The sequence below is a fragment of the Erpetoichthys calabaricus genome, chromosome 1, assembly GCF_900747795.2.
Source record: "Erpetoichthys calabaricus chromosome 1, fErpCal1.3, whole genome shotgun sequence".
Classification (NCBI taxonomy): Eukaryota; Metazoa; Chordata; class Cladistia; order Polypteriformes; family Polypteridae; genus Erpetoichthys; species Erpetoichthys calabaricus.
In genome coordinates, this window is record NC_041394.2 from 259,746,581 (window position 1) to 259,770,449 (window position 23,869).

Here is a 23,869-nt window from a genome sequence, read left to right on the forward strand (position 1 = left end):
CAGTTTCCATCAATTTTGTTGTGGTCATCACAATAACTTAAAAGTTATATATGGCTTGTAGCACTTAAGTTGGATGTTAACACTCAAATGGAAGACCTACTTGAAAGCAGACGTGCTATTTTATGGTTCTCATTTCTCTATGGACAACTACATGCAGCTGAAGAGGAAAAAATCATATTTGGTCCTGGAAGTTATTATTGTTACAATAATTTTTGTTTTCTAATTTGAACAAAAAAAAAAATGCAGACATTCATTATGCACTTCTGGGGAAATTTTTGCTGTAGCCCAAAAGCCTGCAGTAAACATGGGTCTAAAGCCTAAAAGCTATTCTGCAGGCATGAAAGGATACCTAAAATCCTAACATTTTTCTTCTTAGCTGAAGTCCATTTACTTTTCAAATAGCAACTTCCATTTTGTACTTCCAAATGATGCAAACTACTTTTGACTACGATTAATACCTGGCGGCCGTCACCAACTCTGAGGTATAGCACAATCAATCAATTAGTGCTCATGAAATGTAACCGGCACTGTGCCCTGCTACGCTATGAGCTTGGTTACTGGGGGGCACCTAAATTGGCCACTGGCTATTTATTGGGGTGTTGACCCTGCTGCTTGTAATCCACAGTGTCCTAAGCATGTGTAGCTACAGGGAGGAGGAGTGACCCCTCAGTACCGGAGGCACTCACACTATCAGTAAATAGTGAATTCTCATTCCATTATTATGAGGTATCGTATCAAAATTGTGTAAGTTGTTTTAGCATGTGGTTGAAATACTGTACAAAACTGTGGTTCAGTTTACTTTAAATTGTTTATTGTGATTTTTTACTAATATTGCTTCACGGTTATAAAGTTTGAAATGTTTTTGTAAAATACTGTCTTGTGCATTTTACCGATTAATGGATGGTATCATTGCAAGTTCTGATTTGCATTCTAAAATTGGATCACAAACATCCACAGGCACTGAACTTATTTGTCACCCATGTCAGTGCTGCATTATCAGAAAAGCATAGTTAGGATACAAATATTAAGTAGCTCTCTGATTGCTGTATTTAAACTGTTAAATGAGAGACACACTTTATATTAGATATTTTATTGATCTTTGTACGCTACACAACATTTCAGAATTGTGGTTGCAAGTCTTAATGAAACAATTAGTAATTATATCCCCACATTCGTATTTGCTAAAGAAATGTTTTTTTTTAAACTTATGGAGTGGAAAAACAAGTTATAGTTGTTTCATATTAATTAAAACATTTATGGCATTTTGCACTTTGTCAAGAATATCAATTCATTCCTAAATCTGAAATTATAAAACAGTGTAGCCATGCCATAATATTTCAAACACCAATGAACACACATCATCATCTTTGGCATATAATACAATAGCAAAAGGTGTGCTGTCTCTTTTGTATTTCCATCCATTTCCTTAACCCAATAACGTAAGATAACTCTAAAACAACTACCTAAATCTGTATCAGGTAAAAATGAGCTTTTTCAGATATGTTCAGTATCTTAAATTAGAAATGATTGTATTAAATATAATATACACATAACTGCATCAAATATTAAGAATACAAGGATTTTTTTTACTAAAGTTTACACGTTTGGTGCTAATAATGATCAATGGCATAAGCAGTTTTATATTGCATTAGCTATTCAAAATACAATCGAATGCATTCCATGAAATACCTGCTTTGTTTACCAGTAGGAAAATACTTATATTTAAAATGTAAACAGAAAGATAAAAACAATAGAATGCACTGTCCATATTCATAAAATGAAATTTTATATTCTGAATATACAGTTGTATGCAAATATTTGGACATCACTCTTTAATGATTCTGTACGTAAAAGGCTCTTCTGAGAACAAATTGGGTGTTTCTGTCCATTTTAATAAATAATTATTTCTGAATCTAGCTTTTATTAATACTTTTAAGGCCTCAAAGCTTTTTTTTTTTTTGACTTGAGCTTTTGATGCTGATGATAAGTAAGCCTTTTCTTAAAAGTCACTGGCTCTGCTAAGTCTCTGAGTAAGAACTTAAATATAAGATACACTTTATACATCTGGGAGAGCTGTAAAGAGAGATCGGAATGCTTCAGTCTGAAATTTCCTCTGTCAGCAACACCATAAAGAAATATAACAATATAATATTCTTGTTACTGTTTATAACAAGTCAGTGATAGAAGTGCGTGCACACTGGCTAGATATGCAATGCAAAGCCCGCATAGCCATTTTTCAAGTCCTGTGGAGTGCTAACACTGAAGTGGTAGTCCCTCTGTAAGAGTTATCATGAGAAAATCTTTATTACCTTGCCACAAAAGTCGCTTATTAAGTGCACAAAATATACTGAGTCTAGCCAAAAACATCTCGAAACAAAGAGCTAGGGACTGGTGAAGCAAAACTTGGATTTTTATTGGCCACCACTAAAAACATATTTTTGGAGAAAATACTGATCTAACATTCAATGGAAAAAAATACTTCACCAACTGTAAATAAAGCACAGGGATGTATTTCATTATGCTCTGGAGTTGTGTAGCCGACAATGGCACTGGGGGGTACTCCACAAAGTGCACTTTGTTTATATCGAGGCGCTGGACTTATCTGAGCTGGTTTCGGTTCCATCAAAGTGGAATATAGCAAGTCACATTTAGTAACCCAAGTATCAAAGCTTTATGTCTTAGCCTGGTCCACACCCCTGGTGGGGTGTTGTGGATTACCACGTTCATGAAATTGCCACTTGATGAGAAAGAAAAACAGAAAGGCTCTGGGATTTTTTTTAACAAATGCTATAAAATGTGGTATTATAGTGGTTAAAAAACCCTCAAAAGTGGGTGTTCTGTAATGTTAAAATCATCAGTTATAAAACGTACCAGTTCTAAGCCAGTAAACCTCAAACACTAAAGTAGCCTAAAGATGTCTTATAGGACCGCCTATGAGGAACCCTAATGTGCTACTGTGCCACAAACTATGAAGAACTTATAAAGCAAAAGCCAAAATAATAAATAGAAAGTCCCTTGTTATTTCTAATATATGTCATGAAAGTATTTATAAGTCCACTGTAAAATAATTAAAAGAATCATTAAAACAGGTTCAATTGCACACCTCAATCATTAAATGGACCTGACAATTTTAATAATAGTCTATATTGTTTTATTTTTCCCCCACGAGTGAGATATTAAAAAATATAAAATGTTTTGTAACTGCGGAGATGCCAGTTAAATAGAAACATTATGAAAACCGTCAAATTTGGCCTGTTACTCGTGATAAATATCGTCATACAAATGTTTGTGTTTACCTTCAACTAAATGTTCGGTTCTCATAATTGTGTCGCAAATTATGTTCTTGTATATAATTTTCAATTGCTGTCAAATGTGCTTCATATTGCTATTGAATACTTCATTGTTCTAAGTATTTAAAGTAGGACGTTCACAAACCAATGTTTACAATAAAACTGGGCAATACAAAGAATTTAAAAAAATGGAATATTGCTATCAATATTTAATTATGTAATGCAATGCAATGCACAAATTCAGACCCGTAATGCACTTCAACATCAATCTGCTATAAATTGACGCACAATCTCTCAAGCTTTCTTTATATTGGATGAATTATGTTTTTTGTGTTGTTAAAGATCAACTGCCGAATTTTGCCATTGCCTCTCTAATATGTTCTTCTATTCTATGACAATTAAAACTATCTAAACCTTTCCACGCTATCCCCTAATACACTAGGCACTCTGTCAGTTTCACACTTAATGTCACTGGTACTCAATCTTCAGATCATACGCACTCTGCTCAGTTTTCCAAATGATGACAGATGTTACTGAAGATCAGTTCTAGGGACTGCATACATTTCTCAATTGTGAGCATATTGGTGGATTGCCCATCTTGAGTTAACAAGAAACATTTTGTGTTCACTGAAATGAGTGAGCCTCGATTGGAATATGTAGATTACTCTCATGAGGTTTACTTGGCTAATTCTCTATTTCATAACCGCACTTGTGTAATACCTCCCTGGTGTGGAAGGAAGAAAGGATTCAGCTAAATATCAACACATTCCAGAAGCTATTGTCCCAAAGTCAATGAAATAGAAAAGATATAGGAGATTTCAGCAATACAAAGCATACCAAAAAACCAACTGACAAGTACTTAAGGAACAAAAGATGAAGATTCTGAAATGCCTTTAGAGTCACCAGACTTGCTATTGAATCTGTGGGGAAAAACACAAACCAAGAAATTACACTCCTTTGGCTACAATTTCTTAAAGCCACAGCTAAGTACTGACTGACATGATTCCTAAACTTCTTTGTATTCCATATTTACTGTATTTGTTTTTGCTATTGCCAGTCTTTAAATTCAGGAAATAAATTAAACCATGCCAGTATTAGTTTAAAGGGAACGTGTTAACTTCTTTTCACATAAGATTTTGAATGACATGCAGTTAGATTAAAGGTCTGCAAAACTTTTGCATACAGCTGTATGTCTGTGTAAATATAAATGCTGTGTTGCTTTTTTCTATTTATGTCACTATGACAGAAGCAGATATGTTTTTATGAAAAATTATCATTTGAAAAAATTAAATATGGTCAACAGATAGCACCCATCCTCACAATGAGGAAGCTTAAAATAGTTCTAGGCTTTTTTTTAACAATTTGTATAATGTAACAAAATAAAAGTACTACATTTAGTGTGTTTGAAGAATGACTGAAGCATTATTGCATTTACATTTGTTTAAACGAAGTATTTCACGAATGAGTAGAAATAAGATAGAACTGATGAAAATTGCACATTATAAAAATATTTCGCTTGAGTATAAATCTCTTCTGTAATAATCTTAATCACACCATACCATAAATAAATACAGGTAAAATTCCATTACAACGAACTCCCAGGGACCTAAAAAATATTTCGTTGTAACGAAAATTTCGTAGTAATGAGATTCGGTATTTGTCACTATAGTGCTTTCTTTAACTTGCGCCCAGGCGTTTGCAATCATTTCAATAGCTTCTTTTGCGTTAATTTTAATCTCCTCCTGCCTACAAGTTGTGCTGACGAGAATTTTTCTCAGCATTTCCTTGCGATAATACACTTTCAGGGTGCGAATGATGCCCAAATCCAATGGCTGAAGCACTGCTGTGCAATTGGGTGGGAGGAATTCAATGCAAACATTATCTGAATGTGGAAGCATGTTGTGGGCAACACAGTTATCAATCAGAAGCCGAATCATCCTTTTCCTCTTCATAAAAAACCACAGTATGAGGAAAGTTCGAAGAAAGAAAAAAAAATTACAATGTTTCTGTTTGGGGATAGTTGTGCACAACTGAGCTGCGGCCACAGAACTAACTGTTCTGTGGATGATTCATTCAGGCATTTCAAGGTCTTTTGTGCACTTCATTGTATTGAAAGCATCTGCTGAATGTACTTGGTAGTAATGAGATTTCTATAGACTCGCGTCATATGGGGAAACTGTCGGGACCATAAAAATACTTCGTTGTAATGAAAATTTCGGTGCAAAGGAATTTTACCTGTAATAATTTCTATGTTTCACCTGAAACACGTTAGCATAAATGAGACAGTTCTAAAAAGAGTTAATGAAATTAAGATAAGACTTCAGAAAGCCAGTAGGGTCTTCCAGCTGTGGGTAGTGACTTATATGATTATCCAGGACTGATATAGTAGAACGCAGAACAATCTCCCTGTAAGAAAAGAAACAAGCTTGGTAATTATCATTAGTAAATTAAAAATGGTTACCTTCAAGAATTTATACAAAATGACCCAATAACTGTAGAAAGAACCAGAATGTTTATGTTGCAAAGTAGTAACAATTCAGTACTTACTGATAACGAGTAACGAATTCAGGGTGAGGATTCACAGGATCTAATGGTCCGTAAATGAAATGCACTGAAAAAAAAAAAAAAAAAAAAAAACTACAAATAAGTGATCAATACAAATTAGCTCTAGTTTCTTTTTAGAGCAGTGAATTAATGTATCAGAATTGCTCATCTTTTTAAATCACTGGAAACACACATGCGGTAACCATATACAGTACCTACCTATTTATAAAACAACCAGGATCCAAACGTTGTTAGTTACTTAGGGAAAAAAATGTAGTATAATTGATTTTAATAACAATTAAGCATTTGCAATTCCATTTTGAAATAAAAAGCTAGTATACATTGCAGATCTCTGTCATCCTCCTTTTCCCACCATGGATCTTACAATTAAAAGCAGTATCAGTGGATTCTAGAAAATGTGAATCATGGATGGTTTGAGAAGCTGGATTACTGTAGAAGAATATCATTAACACAGATGAGACTATGCCAATTATTTGTGACAATTACCAACCCATACCAAGTTTGCTGATGCAGTAACAAATTAGTTTATGCTGATGTTTTAAATTTGTCATTTTAACTTCTTGTGGCTCTTAGGACCACTAGTGAAGAATGAAATATCAAAAATATATTTATGATTATCAACCTCTAAATAGCATAAAACAACACTCCACATGCCAGTATTTAGCAATTCCTATTTTTTCAAAGTTTTGTGAAAAGGAGTAACTTTGACGCTTCATATCACATTATAGGGTGAATCCCTGGAGTCTGCTGATATGCCATTAGCAACTTCAAGTCCTTCTAAACATTTCTAATGAAGACACCTATTGGTTTACCCTTTATCACAAGGATGGAAGTTCCTGCACAAAACAAGATACAAAAAGGGACAAACAAATTAGGGTTTGTCAGGTCCAGAGGGCCAAAAATATGTGCGACCCCCAAAAAGCCTGATGTCAAATGGTATATCATATATAGGATTCTTCTCATACCGGTGATTCAGGAGGCATCAGACCCCAAAAAAAAAAAAAAAAATTGAAGTGACCTCAAAGCATTCATAAGTAACTCTTGTCAACATAAAATATGTGGATAAAATAACTGCAGTAATACATTTACAGCAAATTTTTTAAAAAGCAGTTCTGTAAGAAATACACTAATGGAAACACATAATACCCCTTTTATCCTGCTGTATCAAAACTACGTGTGTTTATACATTCAAAGTCACAAAAACCTAGTAAAATATATATAACTATTTTATTAACAACCATGATACTTTAAATAAATGACCGACTATAACCAAGTGCTCTGCCAATGAATGATGGAGTTTGACCTCTGTCTGACCTTTTTATTATTTCTACTTTATTTTCCAATATGGTGATGGTTTTTCTCTTCTTTACTGTATCACCAGCACTTGCATCAGATTTGTGTTTCAGAGACATTGATGAAGGGTGAAGACAAAAGGTTAAGATGAGCTCTTCTGCACAGCAGTCTACACACTATCACAGCAGAAAGGCACCCCTCATCAGCAAGTCTGTTGTACTGACGAGAGACAACTTCCTGCTATGTACGTAACAGTACAAGCAGGCTTGCTATTGAGAATGAATGGGGGAAGCGAGGGGCGGTTCACCACCCACCTACCACACAATCACCTCCACTTGCATACAGTACGCTGCCTGCAGCGTCAGCCCACCAAGAGTGAACAGGGTGTGGGCCAAAGGCAGGTAGTGAATCGCCCACCACCACCCCCATTCAACAGGCAGCCACCCGAGGCACACTACAATGCTGCCCCCCACCGCCCCATTCACCCTGAATGGCCTCCGTTCAGACACAACCGGGTCACAGATTGCAGCATCACCAGCTGCCCACCGAAAACGAATGGGGCAGCCGTTCGAGGGACACTGCAAGGCTGTGTGGTGGGCAGGCAGTGAAATGCCCCCCTCTGCCCCATCCAGCCTCCTTCCTGTCAGGAGCAGTAGCTGAGGCAGCATGGTGGGCGGGCAGCAAACCGCCCCCTCCGCCTCAACAAGCCTTCATCCTGCACACGAGCGCTTGCCATGCAGCCAGCCGCCCACTGATACTAAATGGGGTGCGGCCTCCACTGCCCCATTCATCAACCGGAGCTGCCCGAGGGATACTACACTACATTGCACGAGCAGCGAAACCGCCCCCCTCCCGCCACCGCTTGCAGCGTCTCCAGGCCGGAGATGATGGAGCCGCAGTTACTGAGGAACCTGCATCACGTCCCTGTTCATAAGTCGTATGTCAGATGTCTGTAACTTGGGGACTACCTGTAAATGGAAGTGAGGCAGGCAAGTAATTCATAAACAAGAAAAATGGGACTAAACCGGGGCTAACTGAGCAAATATTGAGTGGAATAATTAAAACATACTCAATTATGAAAATGAACAAGAAAATGTCAATGAGTCAACAGCATCTAGTCATGCAAAAAGCTGGCCTGTACCGTACAATGGTTGGAAATCTGAAATCCTTAAAAGGATCTGCAAATTAAAGAAAACCCACTCACTCATATTGAGGCAATTTAATCAACATAGCCCACTTGTTCACAGGTTTGGGATATGGACAACATATCTAAGCAAGCTAAAAGTCAGCCAGGATTCAAATAGTCTCTGCCCACTCTTGATATGCAAAAAACAGCAATACATTAAAAATTGATACTTGGAACTTTTATTTCACAATTATTAGCCCACTTGACAGAGATGAACAAACTAATTTAAAATAAAGTTAATACACTATACTTTTTGTCCACAAAAAAACTAAAAACTACAGCTTTTTATTTCTATATATTTTTTCAAAGACAACATGGGTATTACAATTTCTTTAATACAGAAAACAGCAAAATATATATATATAACAACTAGCCTGGAAGGTAAGTTGGGAGGAATCTTAGAGCCTTGTTCAATGCAGATATTTGAGACATCTGAATCAAAGCTGAATGCCAAAATTATAGGGAGCCAATGCAAAATATATTTTTTGTTTCCAATCATCTATTTCTTTATTGATTTGAAGCCATGTTTAGGCTTATTGTAATATGGTAAGGCCTATCTGTGACAAAGTGAAGCAAGGCGGTGGTAGCATCATGCTGTGGCAATGCTTTTCTGCAGCAGGACCTAGAAGGCCTTATGAGGGTTCAGGGTAAAATAAATGCAGCAAAATAGGGGAAAACCCTGGACAAAAACCTGATACAGTCTGTAAAAGACATGTGCATTGTAGCCAAAGCGACATGGGAATGACTTAAAAACAGCAATGTTAATTTCCTGAAATAGCTGAATCAGAGTCTAAATTTCAATCCAATTGAGAATTTGTGGTTGGACTTGACATAGGCTGTTAACTCACAATCCCCAAGCAACCTGTCAGAGCTTGAGCAGTTTTACAAAAGACATTTGGGGTGGGGTGGGGAAGTGCAATGTCCAACTGTGCAATGATGACAGAGAAAAACGTATGCACACAGACTCAAGGCTGTAGTGGCTGCCAAAGGTACATTTACTAAATACTGACATGAAAGGGATGAATCCTTATGTGATTAAGTATTTTGTGGATTATAATTGTAGTTCATTTACACAACTTTAACCAGTCCTTTTTCTGTTGGTTAGTATCAAAAATTAAATGCTGTATAACAATAAAATGTGAAAACCTCTAAGAAGGTGAGTAATTTGTATAGGCACTGTACCACTTAAAGCTATGCCAGCAAAAGTCAAGAATTGAAAACTACAAAAACAATGGTCACCTTACTAGGAGGAGGACAAGGCTGCATCACGTCTGTGATCAAAAGGTACAAAATGTTGTACTACATATTTTTGTCTCCACTGCCCAATTCATGATGTTTAACAGCTGCTTTTGTATCAATCTGTCAGTTTTTGTTTTTTTATCTCTATTGTGATGGATTAAAAAATGTTCTTACTGTATGTCTTACCTGTATTTTATACCTTGGTGAAAGATAAAATTTGTACGTTTAAGCAGAATTTAATTGAAGATTTCTTTTGTTTAATATCTCAATAGCATATTTATAGAAAAAAAGTATTACACTGTTAAAATTATTTATTTTAAATATTCTTAAGAAGAAAAGACTAAAGGCATACAATAAAGCTATCTTTATTACATTGTTATCATGGGTGCCAATAATCCTTGAACTCACCATAATTCCAATAATTTAACAACATTTTCTGAATAAATGTGATGGAGCACTACAATAAAAAATATTCCGAGAGTACTGCAGAATGCAAAAAAACAGACAAAACAGGACTTCATCTTCCAGAAATAGGAGTGCTACACAGAAATTCAGCTTTCAATATCTTCAGGACCTGAGATTTTACTGCCTATAGTAGACAAAATTTTTTATCTAAAACACTAAAGAAAAATATTTTCCAACTGTAAAGATTTCCAAATTTCTAATATGAAGTAACTCTAGACCATAAATACTTTTCAGAGAGTAAATTTCATTTTTTTCTTTTTCTCTTTGCTTAATTACAACTTGGGCTAAATGTATTATTTTTATTTCATCAGTATGCAACAGCACTGATGGGAAAGGTTATTATTGTTTATCGCACCACTGTACAAGTAAAAATACAAGCAATTCAAAAGTAAAATAATAGGGGAATACTCACGTGGTACTGCAGTATTAGTAAGTGCCCCAACCCATCGGTCTCTATACTTGAGTCTTTGATTAATATACTGTAAAATACTAAGAGCGAAAGTTTAAATTAATATTAAAGCCAATTTCTATAAATAATACTTTTGTAAACCTCTAAGTAGGCAAATGCACAAAATACTTCTATAGTATTTTCTGTTTTACAGTAAAGTCACGAGACAGTGTAAAAACCATGTTTTTTTATGTTCGTTACCTTCAGGAAATTTTCCAAAAAAAACAGAGGAACAAAAAAAAAAAAACCAACTTAACTGACAGCAACGTGACACTTATTAGAAATGTTAGAATGGTTCATTTTTGAAGGATTAACTTGAAGCTGACTCTAAAATTTAAACAGGTCCCAAAATGTCATTTTTATTTTATCTTTGGACTATTCATTATCATATTTTTATACTGAGGCACAGACTGGAAAGAAGTACATTACACATTCACAATTAAGTTTTGGTTGCAGTCTAAATGATTTTAAAAAGATTGCCATTTTTTGAGGAATTCTTGGTTGGTTTTCTTGGTTCTATATATTCACTTAGAAATTTATTTTTCTACTTTTATTTTATTTTTATTTTTTTACAGCCTCCTGATTAATGTGCTGATGTCATTTGAAAGAAAATGCATTTGTCCTCTTTGGGTTTCTCAAGTGTTCCATGCTTCACTCTGAATACAGTATTTAAATATTTATAATAGATGAATAATACCTACATGAACAAAAATCATCCATATTGATATTTATTTCATTTTTAAGAAAAAAATACCTTCCATTTTCTTTTGGCAAACTTTAATTTTACTGTTAGATTTTAATTGCATACTTACATTTAGTAAATGTTTGTGCTATACTGTATTTAACTACAAAACATGCGGCTAAAAATTACACAACATTGCCTTTCACAATAATAATATTAGAATTTTTTATGTGATTCTGTTGTGTTCTATTTTTTTGTGGGGTTTAGATTTGCATTTCCTCTTTCCAATACAATTTAGTCTTGCTCAAATATTCCGTGTTAGACTTGTTTGTAAGTTGGTATCCATGTGTTGCTTCATGACCCAAACGCTTTTTTTAACCTCAGCTCACAAGCAGCCTGTCTAAATGTTATGTCATTCATTTTCTGATGCCACAAAGCATTCTTGAAAGCTTGGTATGAAGTTGCTATCTTGGAAATCAGTATATTAGTATCTATATATATAACTCACTAAGCCGCCGCCAGCGCAAGCAAGACACCCATGGAAGCACGCAGGACGGAGCCACGGCCACCAACTCTAAGGCCATTGGATACGACGACAACTCGCAGAGCCACGCCCACCAACTCGGACGCAGCAACTCACAAAACATGGCGTCATTGGATACGATGACAACTCGCCGAGCCACACCCACCAACTCGGACGCAGCAACTCACAACACAGGGCGTCATTCGCGTTCGTCTCTGCTACACTCCACATGCACCTCCGAGCCATGTTGACTTTTCATTATTCTTTTCAGTTATGACGCACGACCGTGTTCACCATCGCAAACTGTTTTACACGCCATGGTCTTAGAGTTGGTGGGCGGGTCTCCGTGAGTTGCTCTTGCGAGCGGGCACATGACCAGGCAGTGTGTATGCTTCGAGAACAAGGGTGGACGTGGCAGGACCACCTAAGAAGAGGCATGTTTGTCACAGATGTGAATCGCTGTATGCAGCGTGTAAAACAGTTTGCGAGGGGTATCCCATGGTCTTAAGAGTTGGTAGGCAGGTCTCTGTCAGTTGCTCTTGCGAGTGGGCACATGACCAGGCAGTGTGTATGCTTCGAGTGCGAGGGTGGACGCAACAGGACCATCTAAGAAAAATCATGTTTGTTGCGGATGTGAATCGCTGTATGCACTCACAAACTGCAACAACTCACCAAACAAGGACACCCTGTCTCTCAAGGCATTCACACTGCCAGAAGACAACCATGGGATACGCAAAAAATAGCCATGTCAGTCAACTCACAAAGCCCAGCCAACCAACTCACGCCCACCAACTCGAGCACGCATCCACCCACGCTTTCAAGGCATTCACAGTGCCTGCTCATGTGCCCGGACGCAACAACTCACCACACACAAATTTTGCTTAATTTGACTCAACACGGTGAGGATTGACAGATTGATAGCTCTTTCTCGATTCTCTGGGTGGTGGTGCATGGCTGTTCTTAGTTGGTGGAGCGACTTGTGTGGTTAATTCTGAAAACGAATGAGACTCCCTACTGCTAAATAGTTACGCGATCGCCAAGCGGTCGGCGTCCAACTTCTTAGAGGGACAAGTGGCTTTCAGCCACGTGAGATTGAGCATTAACAGGTCTGTGATGCCCTTGGATGTCCATTACTACACGCGCGCTACGATGAATGGATCAACGTGTGTCTACCCGGCGCCGACAGGCGTGGGTAAGCCGTTGAACCTCATTCATGATGGATATCCCCTACGCTCGCACTGATTACGTCCCTGCCCTTTGTACAAACCCCCTACTCGCTGCTAACATGGTCGGGTGACTTGGTCGATTATATATAGAAAAGCAGCAGGAAACGCAAATAACAATGAAAAGACAAAGTGGCTCAGAGGTGCATGTGGACTGTAGCAGAGACAAAAGCGTTGGGGGCGGGCACATGAGCAGGCAGTGCGTACTGAACGATGATTGTATGTTGGTTCGTAGCGTGCATTGTTGCAATGTTACTTTTCTTGGTGGTTTATTAAATTACGGATTTTTCAAATGTTCATTTTTTTCCCCTGTGCTTAAAAATCATTAACAAAGCAGCGTGATTATGCGGCATATGCTATACCGCGGGTTGGCTAGTAATAAATAAATCAACTAATTCAAATCTAGCAATAAATAATTTATCATGTAATTGTGAATATTATTAAGAGCTTTTTAGAAAACTAAAAAGGATTAGGGGATATATTGTACAAGTGACATAGTGATATATATGCATAATTTTATTACGCACATTTAAAAAAATGATATTCCATAGTTCATTAGAGGCACTGTTGTGTGTTCTAATTATCTGTAAACATGTACTGGTTTACAAAATGCCTCAGAAAATAGAAGCATCAGTATGAACAACTGAAAGCGTATAATAAAACCTTTAAAATGCATAATTTTATACTTAAAATCAATAACAATATGTAAACAGTCACATGGGCCATAAAGGGTAATCGGTATTTTAATTCTGTGACTTTAATTTTTTGGAGTTAGTATACAATAAGCCTACTAGCAAGTCTATTTTATTTATCACTTACATCATTCTTGTTTATTTTAAAGAACTATTCTTAAACAAGCAAAACTTTTCCTCAACTTACTTAAAGAGAACAGTGTCCATAGACAAGACATTTTAATAAGCACACAAAGAATCCAGAAATAGTAATCAATCTTTCTATGACCATGCCAATTCTGCTCACACAAGTTCTGTTATCCTACACTTTATACAGTATTAGCATTATTGTAACACATATTATGTGGTCTTTATTTCCAGCTGAATGATAACTTCAGGTGATTCTTTATGGAGGAAGGTAATGTAGATATTGGGAAATTACCTAATCAAAAACAATGTTATTTTATATTGAGTAAAAGCTTACTTGAATCAGCCACTACTCCTGGCTTTCCATGTACAGGGTTGCATTTGCTATATTCCATTATACTGGGACTCAAGAATGGTTAATCACTTTAACAGTTTACCTGTCCATTACAAGGTTTCCATCATTGACTCGAATCCCTGTCCACATATCCCAGAAATCCTCATCTGTAGGTTGTGTGTAGGGACCAAATACAGCACCAATCCTAAAGTGTTAAAACATAAATTATATCAGAGGATATTAACATTATTTTACTTTTCTGTCATCTATACTATAAATACAAAAGAGGATCTGCTGATTAAAAAGTCTATTTTAACTTTTGCCATGATTACAGAAGCATTCTTCATCCATCCATCCATCCATGTACCAGACCCGCTTTATAGGGCTGAGCAGGCAAAGCTGGAGCCTATCCCAGCAAGTGCAAGACAGGAACAATCCTCTGAACAGTGCCCCAGTCCATTGCAGGGTGAACATGCAAACACACTCATACACTAAAGCCAATTTAGCATAACCAATTCACCTGAACTGCAAATCTTTGGACTGTGGGAGGAAACCAGAACACCCAGAGGAAACTCACACAGACACAGGGACATGTAAACATTTGCAACATGCAAACCCCACATAGAGAGGACATAGGACAGCCACTGTGCCACCCTCAAAGAAACATTTTGATAATTCAAACCTGGAAAAACTTAATGAAACTTAGGAAACATGATCATTTTATTGCACTGAAAACATTTAAGCAGACCAGAGAGGCTGCTATGATGGCACAGGATGCAACACTCCACATATGTTTGGTGAACACAAGTTAATCTATGTTTCTCTTTGATAATGCCACAGGAAACTAACTATCACTGCCAATTCCATGCACATTTGATTAAATATGAATCTGTAAAAAAGGTTACATGAAGGGGTTTGTACAGAACTCTTTTCAAGTTTGTAAACTGCTTTGGGATGTTGCATAATGTCAAGATAAGCAATATAAAGACTGGCTGACTGAGTAGTGCTAGAAAACCTAAATGTCAGATCAATGTACTCTATACATGTATCAAGTAGTAGCACTGCAACAACAATGGAAAGGCAGAACAACACCAAAACAAAATTACTGCTATTATCTGGGCGTAATTACACTGGATTGTTGGTCCTTTACTTTTGTGTTGGCTTAAGAACAATCAGAGATTAGCAACAATTTTTTTCACATAGCTCACTATTGCTTGCATCTCAATTACAGTGCACTTTTTCACTCTGTCATTGAACAGATCCACTACATAAGTCCTTCTTCATATCTACTGTACCATCATATTTATCCACCTCATTCCTAACACAGCATGTCTTAATTGGCCATGCCTTACTCTAATATCTCACTTAACTTATAATATTCATAAACTTTTGCTTCCAACACCAGAGACTTGTTTGCTTTAAAAATACATAAATCAGTAAACTCCCCAACACACTGACTACCTAAAGTCTATCCTTCACAGCAATATATACTTTATGAGCCCACTACTGGCAGCCTACACCCTGAAAGTACTCTTAGCACATTCACTGAATGCATTTTATAACCACATACCTAGTACCCACTGCATCCAAACCAACTTGCTTTCCATCTCCAACACTTTGGCCCTTTTTCACTTTTCATCATCACAAAGTCAATGGCACAATGGAGCTGCCACAGTAATCACCCCCATTTCTACCATGAATTCTATCTGACTGAGAAGCCAGAGTAGATCCAAAGTAAAAGTTCCTGTCTTCATCTCAAAACTAACAATCCACATATCTTGTCGTCACCATCACCAAAGGTGCTTTGCTTGCTTGTTTGTTTGCTTGCCTCTGTGACATTATTTGATCATCCCTATGTCACTTCTTCAGTTCTCATCTCACTGCTTCATGTTACACTGAAAATATTCCAAATATATAAATGCATAATATGCTTCTTTTACTTTTTCTTCCTGGTGCTTTTAATTAATTTGTCTCAGCACACCAGTGGTTTCAGTTGTTCTTTCATAGGTAGGAAACCAAACTGCATTTCTTATAGTTTATCCTAACCTTTCACTGTTTACTCCAGCATTCTTTCAAAGGCACCCCCATTAAAAGTTTATCAAAATATTAAGGCACACACAGCCAATGGATCCTGTCTTTATTGTCAAATACACTCACTTTCCAAATCATTGCATTGCTCCCTCCACTCATATTAAAACTACACAAATTTCACAGTTATTGCTTGAAACATATTTACATCTCAAATTCTACTCCTTCAGCTTTAAAACATTCAGCCTTGACACGTTACACCTTGTTTTCTCATGGCTCTGACCAAAAGACGTTTTACTATATACCAATGCTGTGCTACACAGCCTTCTTTAGAGAAAAGGCAATGAAATATAAAATGACCAAACATACTGTCCACTCTGTTATTTAAATAAAAGGTTTCTCAAAAAGTTTACACAAAAATGGTTTCTACCATTACACCCAGAAGGGAAAACTACTGCGGTCACATATGCAGTGGGGTTGGTCTTGCCCATCTGTCAGGCAAGTATGCTTGAAACACCTGTTCCACCCATTATCCCGTTCATTTTTTTATTTGCTTTACATTTTTCAGGTTATTGTGTATTTTAATATCTTTGTTAAGACTTCCTATCATATGAAGCACACTACATCTCCTAAAAAATCTCTGCCACATCATAGTCAAAAAGTAATGAATTATGGCTTATGATAAGCAGTTGCAGTGGCTAAGGATAAAGATATGGGCCCAATGTGCTTAGCACTTTAGACCTAAAGATCCGATTACAATGCCTTATATCTGGAGCTGGTTGCTCTGCTGGTCTACTGAACAATAAGAGCTCCAAGAACTCATGTTGTTCACAAAAAAAAAAATCACTGAGCCAGCAAATGGTTACTGCACACTGATTGAGCTGTATGAATGTGGCAGTGCAGAGATTGTTTCACAGATTAAATATTCGAGGGATTTATTTTTTGGATAGTTAGTGGAGATATACAAATAGAAAGACAAACTGTATCCACCTAATGCACAATACATATGATGGTGCAGCATACAATAAAGAAGATCAATGCCCAGCTTAGATGGAGACTGAAACAAAAAACTAAATTACTGCTCTGGAATCTCCAGGAAAATGAAACAATGCACAGTACTGGACTAGGTGCATGCAAAATGTGAATATTTTAGGGTTAGAAGAATGAGGGGGGGGGGGGGGGGTAGGGGGATCTAATACACTCAATGAATTTGTGTCAGAGTCCTTGGTTAAATCTCTGGAGATGTCACTAAGGAAATCCCATAAAACAAAGTTTTCACTTTTTACTTGATAAACATTCTCATTAAGCCTTTATCAAAAAATTTGAAGTGTCAAAACAAAGAAAATGTACTGAATTGTGATTAAGAGAAGGGAATGATTCTACACTGTTTTTACCAACTTTTCTTCAGCAATTGTTTAAAAAAAGAGAGTACTGTGAATAATAATATTAAGTAGAAACTACACATAAACAGATATTACTCTGGTCCATCTATTTAGCTTAATAGTAGCAATTTAAGGTTCCATGAACACATACAATATACCAGAAGACTGAGAAGGATTTAAAAATGCTTCTGCCAGAATTATTCAAATCTGAATAGGACTGATAGAGAAAATACTGAGAAAAAATTTCAATGCATGTGTAGAAGGTAAGCATATGATAATCTGCTGTGGAACAGAAGAAAAAGGAAGAGAGAAAAATGAAGCTATCATTAAGAGATTTAGGTTTATTAATTACTTTAACCACTTAGGGATACAGCATGTTCCCCAGTTGTTTGTGCAAGTTGTAATAAACTCACAGTTCAATCAAAAGCAATAACTGGTACTTTAAAACTGGTGTTTTCATTCAAATAAATCATAAGTGTTGATGTTGTCTACTCTCTTTCACTACTAAAATATATAATTTGCTCATGTACTGTATATACCAAGGAAACAGTGCATTGCAGCTGAGTAAATCTGCTTTTATCACAGACCCCACCAACGCCGAACCACATACAGTTAAAGGCTCATTATCATTGGATAGCCGAGGTTCAGAGCATTCCAATTATGTATGGTTGTCTATGATTGGTCATGCATACTACATGTCAGGAAATATATTGGTTGTGCAACCACTCAACTTTACGCAAAAGCTTCTGTCATAGTACTTTAGCATTGTTTGGTTGACCTGCAGTAATACTTGAAGTTTGTACTAGGGAAATGTCATCATCTTCAAAAATAAAAAGTATATGGTTGAGGAAGTCCTAGAAAATTTACAGAATGCTAGCGATATGGAATATGATGACACTGAGTTACAGTTTTGACTCTATTGAGAATGACACATTTCTTGAAAGGTTCAATGCCATACTTGACTTGTAAGTACTGCTTAGTATAACTTTAAAGCATCACGGTGTGCAGTTTTACAGTTCAAGCGACATTGGTACAATTACCATATCTGGAATCTGTCTCCTGCATTTGCCCCCAATGTTAATTTTCTGAGCAGTGCTCTTCCAGTTTCAACTTCTTAGCACATCAGTGAAGTACCGTTACGATATAACTGCTCAGTTACGATATAACTGCTCAAAGTTTCACATGATGTCTCTAACCCTACCGTCTTGATCGAATGTCACTAGTTGTGTGAACTTTCAAAGATGAACACTGTTTAATCAAATGTATTTGTCTCAAGCCACACTGCTACACGCAGTTTCAAACCTCACCCACCATCCCTTCAATCAAAAGTCGCTGTTCCATTCCAGTGTTTCTGAGTATGTCAAAAAGCATGTCAAAAATATTCTCTTTAGGTTGATTGGACATTGTGTGAATGGTTTAGGTGTTTTGACTCAATTGAGAATGAGACATTTGCTCAAGGACTCAATGCTATGTTTGTTTTATAAGTATTGCTCATAGTACTGTACAACATTGAAATGTTTGCGGCATGCAGTATTACATTTCAAGTGTCATGTGTTCAGTTATCATTCCCATACCTGTCTGCTGCACGTTTTACATATGTTAGCTTTCTGAGCCGTGCTCTTCTATTTTTAATTTAAGAGTAACAGCTACGTACCCATTTGAAGTTTCCCCCCACACTTGAATGTTGCTGAAATACAACCTGCAACTTTCACTTTCATATGTACCTGTATCATGCAGAGCCAGAGTTGCTTGCAGTGACCACCACAATCTTTCCCTAATCAACTGAAAGTCACTGTACCACTCCGCTGTTATAAGCATGCCAATTTTTGACTGGCATGCCAAAAATGTGCAGTTTAGGTCGATTGGACATTCAATATCGGCCCCTATGTGAATGGTGTATGCAAATACGGCTAGCTCTGTGGTCTTATGTCCAGGGTTGCCAGAAAAGGCATTGCCTCCATCCCATGACCCAGAACTGGAAGAACCTGAAAATGCATGTATGTATAGTGCTTAGTTTATTTCAGATGTGAAATGCAAAAAAAAGCAGCAACAACAACAAAACAATTAATAAATAAAAACACACTAAACCTTTATGGGGCAACTGCAATAGAAGGCAGAGTAAGATGTATGAATTGCAGCACCATCTATTGTACAAAACAGGTTTCTCTGTGTCTAGTGGTAAACAAATTGTTTCAAGGACTGGCATGAAATATAATTTTGAAAGTAAAGGTTTGGATGAGTACATAATTATACATAGTTACAATATGTTTAGTTGTTGCTTCACAGTAATATATAGTGTATGAATATAAATACTTGGATATAAAGATATATTTTGTTCTAAAAAATTAAAAATTTAGCTGCAATACTTCTTTTGAGAGATTTTTAGTTACCCAAACTATTCTGTAACATTTCAGTAATTATTTACCACCCTGATGCTGATCTTTCTGATCATAAAATAGGATAGCAATTGATGAGAATAATTCATAATTAATTGCAGAATTACGGTATTTGAGGGTTCCTCTAGAGTGCCTCTTTCTCTTGCATGATTTGGCTCAAAAACAAATCAGCACATCGACATCTCATAACATACTTAAGTTTCAAGTCTGGTATTTTTCCATGTAGCTGTTTTAGCTCTAGACCATCTTCAAGAAACTGTGACGCACAGGCACAGACACACACAGAGATGTACACAAACCCATCATTGAAATATCGATGTTTTCGGTATCAACGGACCCTAAAATGTCAACATCTGTCGAAAACTGGATGATCGAAATTTTTGACAAATCTAAAGCTTTCGCTCCTCCCCCACAGATGACAGGCTATGGTAGAGGAGAGTGCAAAGCAACAAGCAGAATAAAAGCGGTTTATTATTGGGTATGTAAGTTAATACCCCATTCCACATTATTTGGCACCTTCTTTGCAGTTACAACAACCAAGGTGGCATTTTCTATTAAGTGGTACAGTCAGCTGTAATAAAGGAAGGTATACGATGCCGAGATGACCATCATCTTATTGTTCTTTCATGCAGCTAATTCTTAGTATACATTTTTAGTTCCAGTACTTCTTGTAATATTAAAACAAAAACACATAACACAAAATATTTATTACACATGGACCATGTCAGCATAAACTCAAGGACTATATCGAATAAACTAGCGAAAGTCATTTGGTACTTTAGTGGCCATCCTAGTTTATGGCTTTAAATTTTACAAAGTCATTCAGTTAAAGCTACTTAAACAGTTAGGGCCACACACCTAGGCGTTTTTCTAGCATTTTAGCGCTAGACCAAAACACTCCTAATCGGCTTGTAAAGTTATTTGCCACTGTTTTCCATAATACTATTCCAATTTTAGCAGAATCCATGCATGCAAAAGTTCTGAGCATTTTCAGTCAAACAGATGTTCCACTGAAATCAATGGCAACAAAATGATGATAAAAGAAAACAAAAGAGTGTTTTTGAAACATTTTTACAAGAACTTATTGTCTTCTAACTGGATGAGCCAGGAGGGAAGCAGCTCACTTAATCTAGATGTATGCATCAGTCTTCTGGCGACAGCTATTGAGGGACAGATTAAAGTAGGTAGCTTGCAATCAAGTGGCTTGAATTGAAGCAAAAGGTATACGTATACATTTAGTTTTAATGAGGTTAAATTGGCAGCGTAAAGTGCAGACATCTTCCTCACAGCACCATATTGAATTTGCATATGCTCCTGCATTTCTGGATTGATTAGTATTATTTAGTGTTAAAGCAGTTAATAATACTTAATACTTAAAATGTGCTATTGATACTTCTCAATTAAGAAAATGCATTTAGTCCTTCATGGAGTAAATTACATCCATCCCCTTTATATCCATCTGAACCCCTGGGTGAACACTGGCTACTGCACCACCAGGTAGCACCGTTTCAAAATATCTTCAGCAAATAACTAGATAAAAACTAAACAGATACTTTATTAATATATTTTTGCTACTAGATTGCATATGGCACAGTCTCTTCTGCTTGTCTGTGTGACTGAGCTCTGAAAATGATTGCTGCACCATGCTCACACTTGCATCCCCCCTTACACCCAGTGCTGCTGCAATAATGACTGGCTTCTAGTGAACCTAAACTGATTAGATTAAATTTCCCCTCATCACATTCAGTATTAAAGTTAAGTGAATACAACATATGTTATATTCTTTGAAGCTGAATATCGCTGTGCATGATAACCCCTTCCTCACCAGTTGTCACTAGATGACCGTTTCATGCTCTTGCATGATATTACACCGAGAGCAGCAGAAAGTTTTTCTGCAAAATAACTGACTTTTTTTTTTTAACCACTATTTATGTGCTTATATGCTTATCGCCACATGTGCATAATCTTGGGATTTTTCAGGATGCTGCCTGCTTCCATAGGGACTCCAGAATTGTCCTCTCGACTCCTATTGCTGCAGAACAGATTAAACCCCATGTGTGTGCTCATCATTCGGACAAAACCTGAACTTGAGGACTGTAAACTGCATGATTAAAAGAACTAAAATCATAGAAGACATTCTAGAAACTCAGCAATCACTTCACAACTCGACAACACCAAACCAATCACATTTTAATTTTTTATAGCTCTATTCAAAGCAAGAAAAAGTAGGCACTCTTTAAATTTGAAATCTCCACTTAGGCCCCATTCATACTAATGCATTTTGATTTAAAAAGGAATATATTAGTCTACATTTTCACCTTCTGCCATCACTACCCCATTTTACTTACTAATCGCTATAGTTTTATGATAAATCCCATAGGCTGGTGGCAATGACATTGTACTAGAGATTTCGGAGCCACATGAAAATCATATTGTAAAAAAGCTCAGTTGACAGCCTCTGATCAATGTTTATTACTTAAATCGCTCAGTAAGGCACGCATTCCGCAGCAAAATTAATAAGAAGGTGCTTAACGAAGTAGAAGTGTGTAGAATGCAGATGAAAACACAATATTACAAGACAGAGAAAAACATGGAAGCACAATGTATAAAAGTAAAGATACAGATGTACGCACTTTATTTATTCCCTCTATTCAGTTAATTTTACAAATGGTGTTTGGAATAAGATGTGGTTCCAATTTCTGTGGAAAGCTTATAATCAATAATCTTGTCAATGAACAGAGAGTTATAACACTTTTTTTTTTTTTTTTTTTTTTTTTTTTTTTTTAAAGTGTTGCTTAACATTTTTAAGAACTCTGTTTTTAAATGAAAATGTGATAGTGTGGATGTAGCCTTAGTTTAACCTGTTTGTTTAGCAATTATTTGCAAAATACAATGGGATCAAGGGAAAAGAAAATAAGCCATTATTAATTGAAGGCATTGGATCTAAAACTAAGGGAAAAGGATGTTTATAATTTTAGTCAGCAGAAACAGAATTTTTATTCACATTACAATGAACCAATAAATGGATTGCACTTTTTAAAAGACTTTAGTTTTTGCAACTGATTGCTCATTAACTTTTAATAAGTTAAACATAGAAGAGCTTATCCTATTACACTGTATTTATCCAATGTGTTTACTTTTCATTTCCCTTCTGCACAAAAATGAGATAGATCAAGAACATTTCTTATTGCTTATCATCTGTTAGTTTCTAATAAACATTACCTCTTAAAACTTTACAAACACTCACCCTTTTTTGAAAAAGACAAAATTCATAAGCCTAGTTAATAAAGGAGAGAGAAAACCACTATCTTTGAGAAGCTGTTAAAAAGATAAAAAGAAAGAAATTATATGATCACATATTGATATAGTTCTTGATTTTATTATTTTACAAAGTAAATAATATTAGCTATAATGTATATACTAAATTAGAATCATTTTCATACAAAAATGTGACTTGACTAGGTACTGGTAGAGATGACTCATAAGACAGTACAAATATTATAAAACAATGACCAGAAATATGGCTTTAGGCGTTGGATAAGGTTTTAACCAACTCAATTAAAGTACACTTCATCACTGTTGACTAAACTAGAATTCCTGACAACCTACTGTAGGATTTGATTTTATTACCACTGAGCTCTAAACCCTAACTACAGTGCTTTAAAAGGAAAAAATACAAAAAAACAAACCTTTTGTAAGAATCTGGGATAATGAGTTTCAGGAAAAATACCTAGAACAGAATATCTTAAATTATTGCAACATGCAATATTTTAACTACATATTTACAATCATATATATTAATGCAGAAAACATTTTACCTCCGTTTGACAAGCACAGGCTTTTAATCATTAAGTGGCTTGATGAATTGTGGTTAACCCTGGAAAACAAAAATTCTCAAACTAGAACAAATGTTTAAACAGCTGAAGAGTTTCATTGCAAAATATGAAAAAGCTTAATTTGGAATTTTCTGAACCACTGGTGTGATCAAAAGTCTCAA

General features: G+C 36.1%; 1 protein-coding gene across 4 annotated transcripts in view; it reads right to left on the reverse strand.

The window, feature by feature from the left end:
* Nucleotides 1-1,074: 1,074 nt before the first annotated feature.
* The window catches only part of mest (mesoderm specific transcript), a 46,236-nt gene continuing 23,441 nt past the window's right edge, over nucleotides 1,075-23,869 (reverse strand). For all 4 annotated transcript variants that reach the window (XM_051928246.1, XM_051928236.1, XM_051928238.1 and 1 more), the window contains exons 7-13: nucleotides 23,691-23,749; nucleotides 23,562-23,602; nucleotides 23,120-23,190; nucleotides 14,170-14,271; nucleotides 10,451-10,527; nucleotides 5,838-5,901; nucleotides 1,075-5,696 (exon numbers count right to left, since the gene is read on the reverse strand). In XM_051928246.1, the coding sequence (XP_051784206.1) occupies nucleotides 5,579-5,696; nucleotides 5,838-5,901; nucleotides 10,451-10,527; nucleotides 14,170-14,271; nucleotides 23,120-23,190; nucleotides 23,562-23,602; nucleotides 23,691-23,749 (532 nt within the window). In that variant the 3' untranslated portion in view covers nucleotides 1,075-5,578. The remainder of the gene's footprint in view (nucleotides 5,697-5,837; nucleotides 5,902-10,450; nucleotides 10,528-14,169; nucleotides 14,272-23,119; nucleotides 23,191-23,561; nucleotides 23,603-23,690; nucleotides 23,750-23,869) is intronic.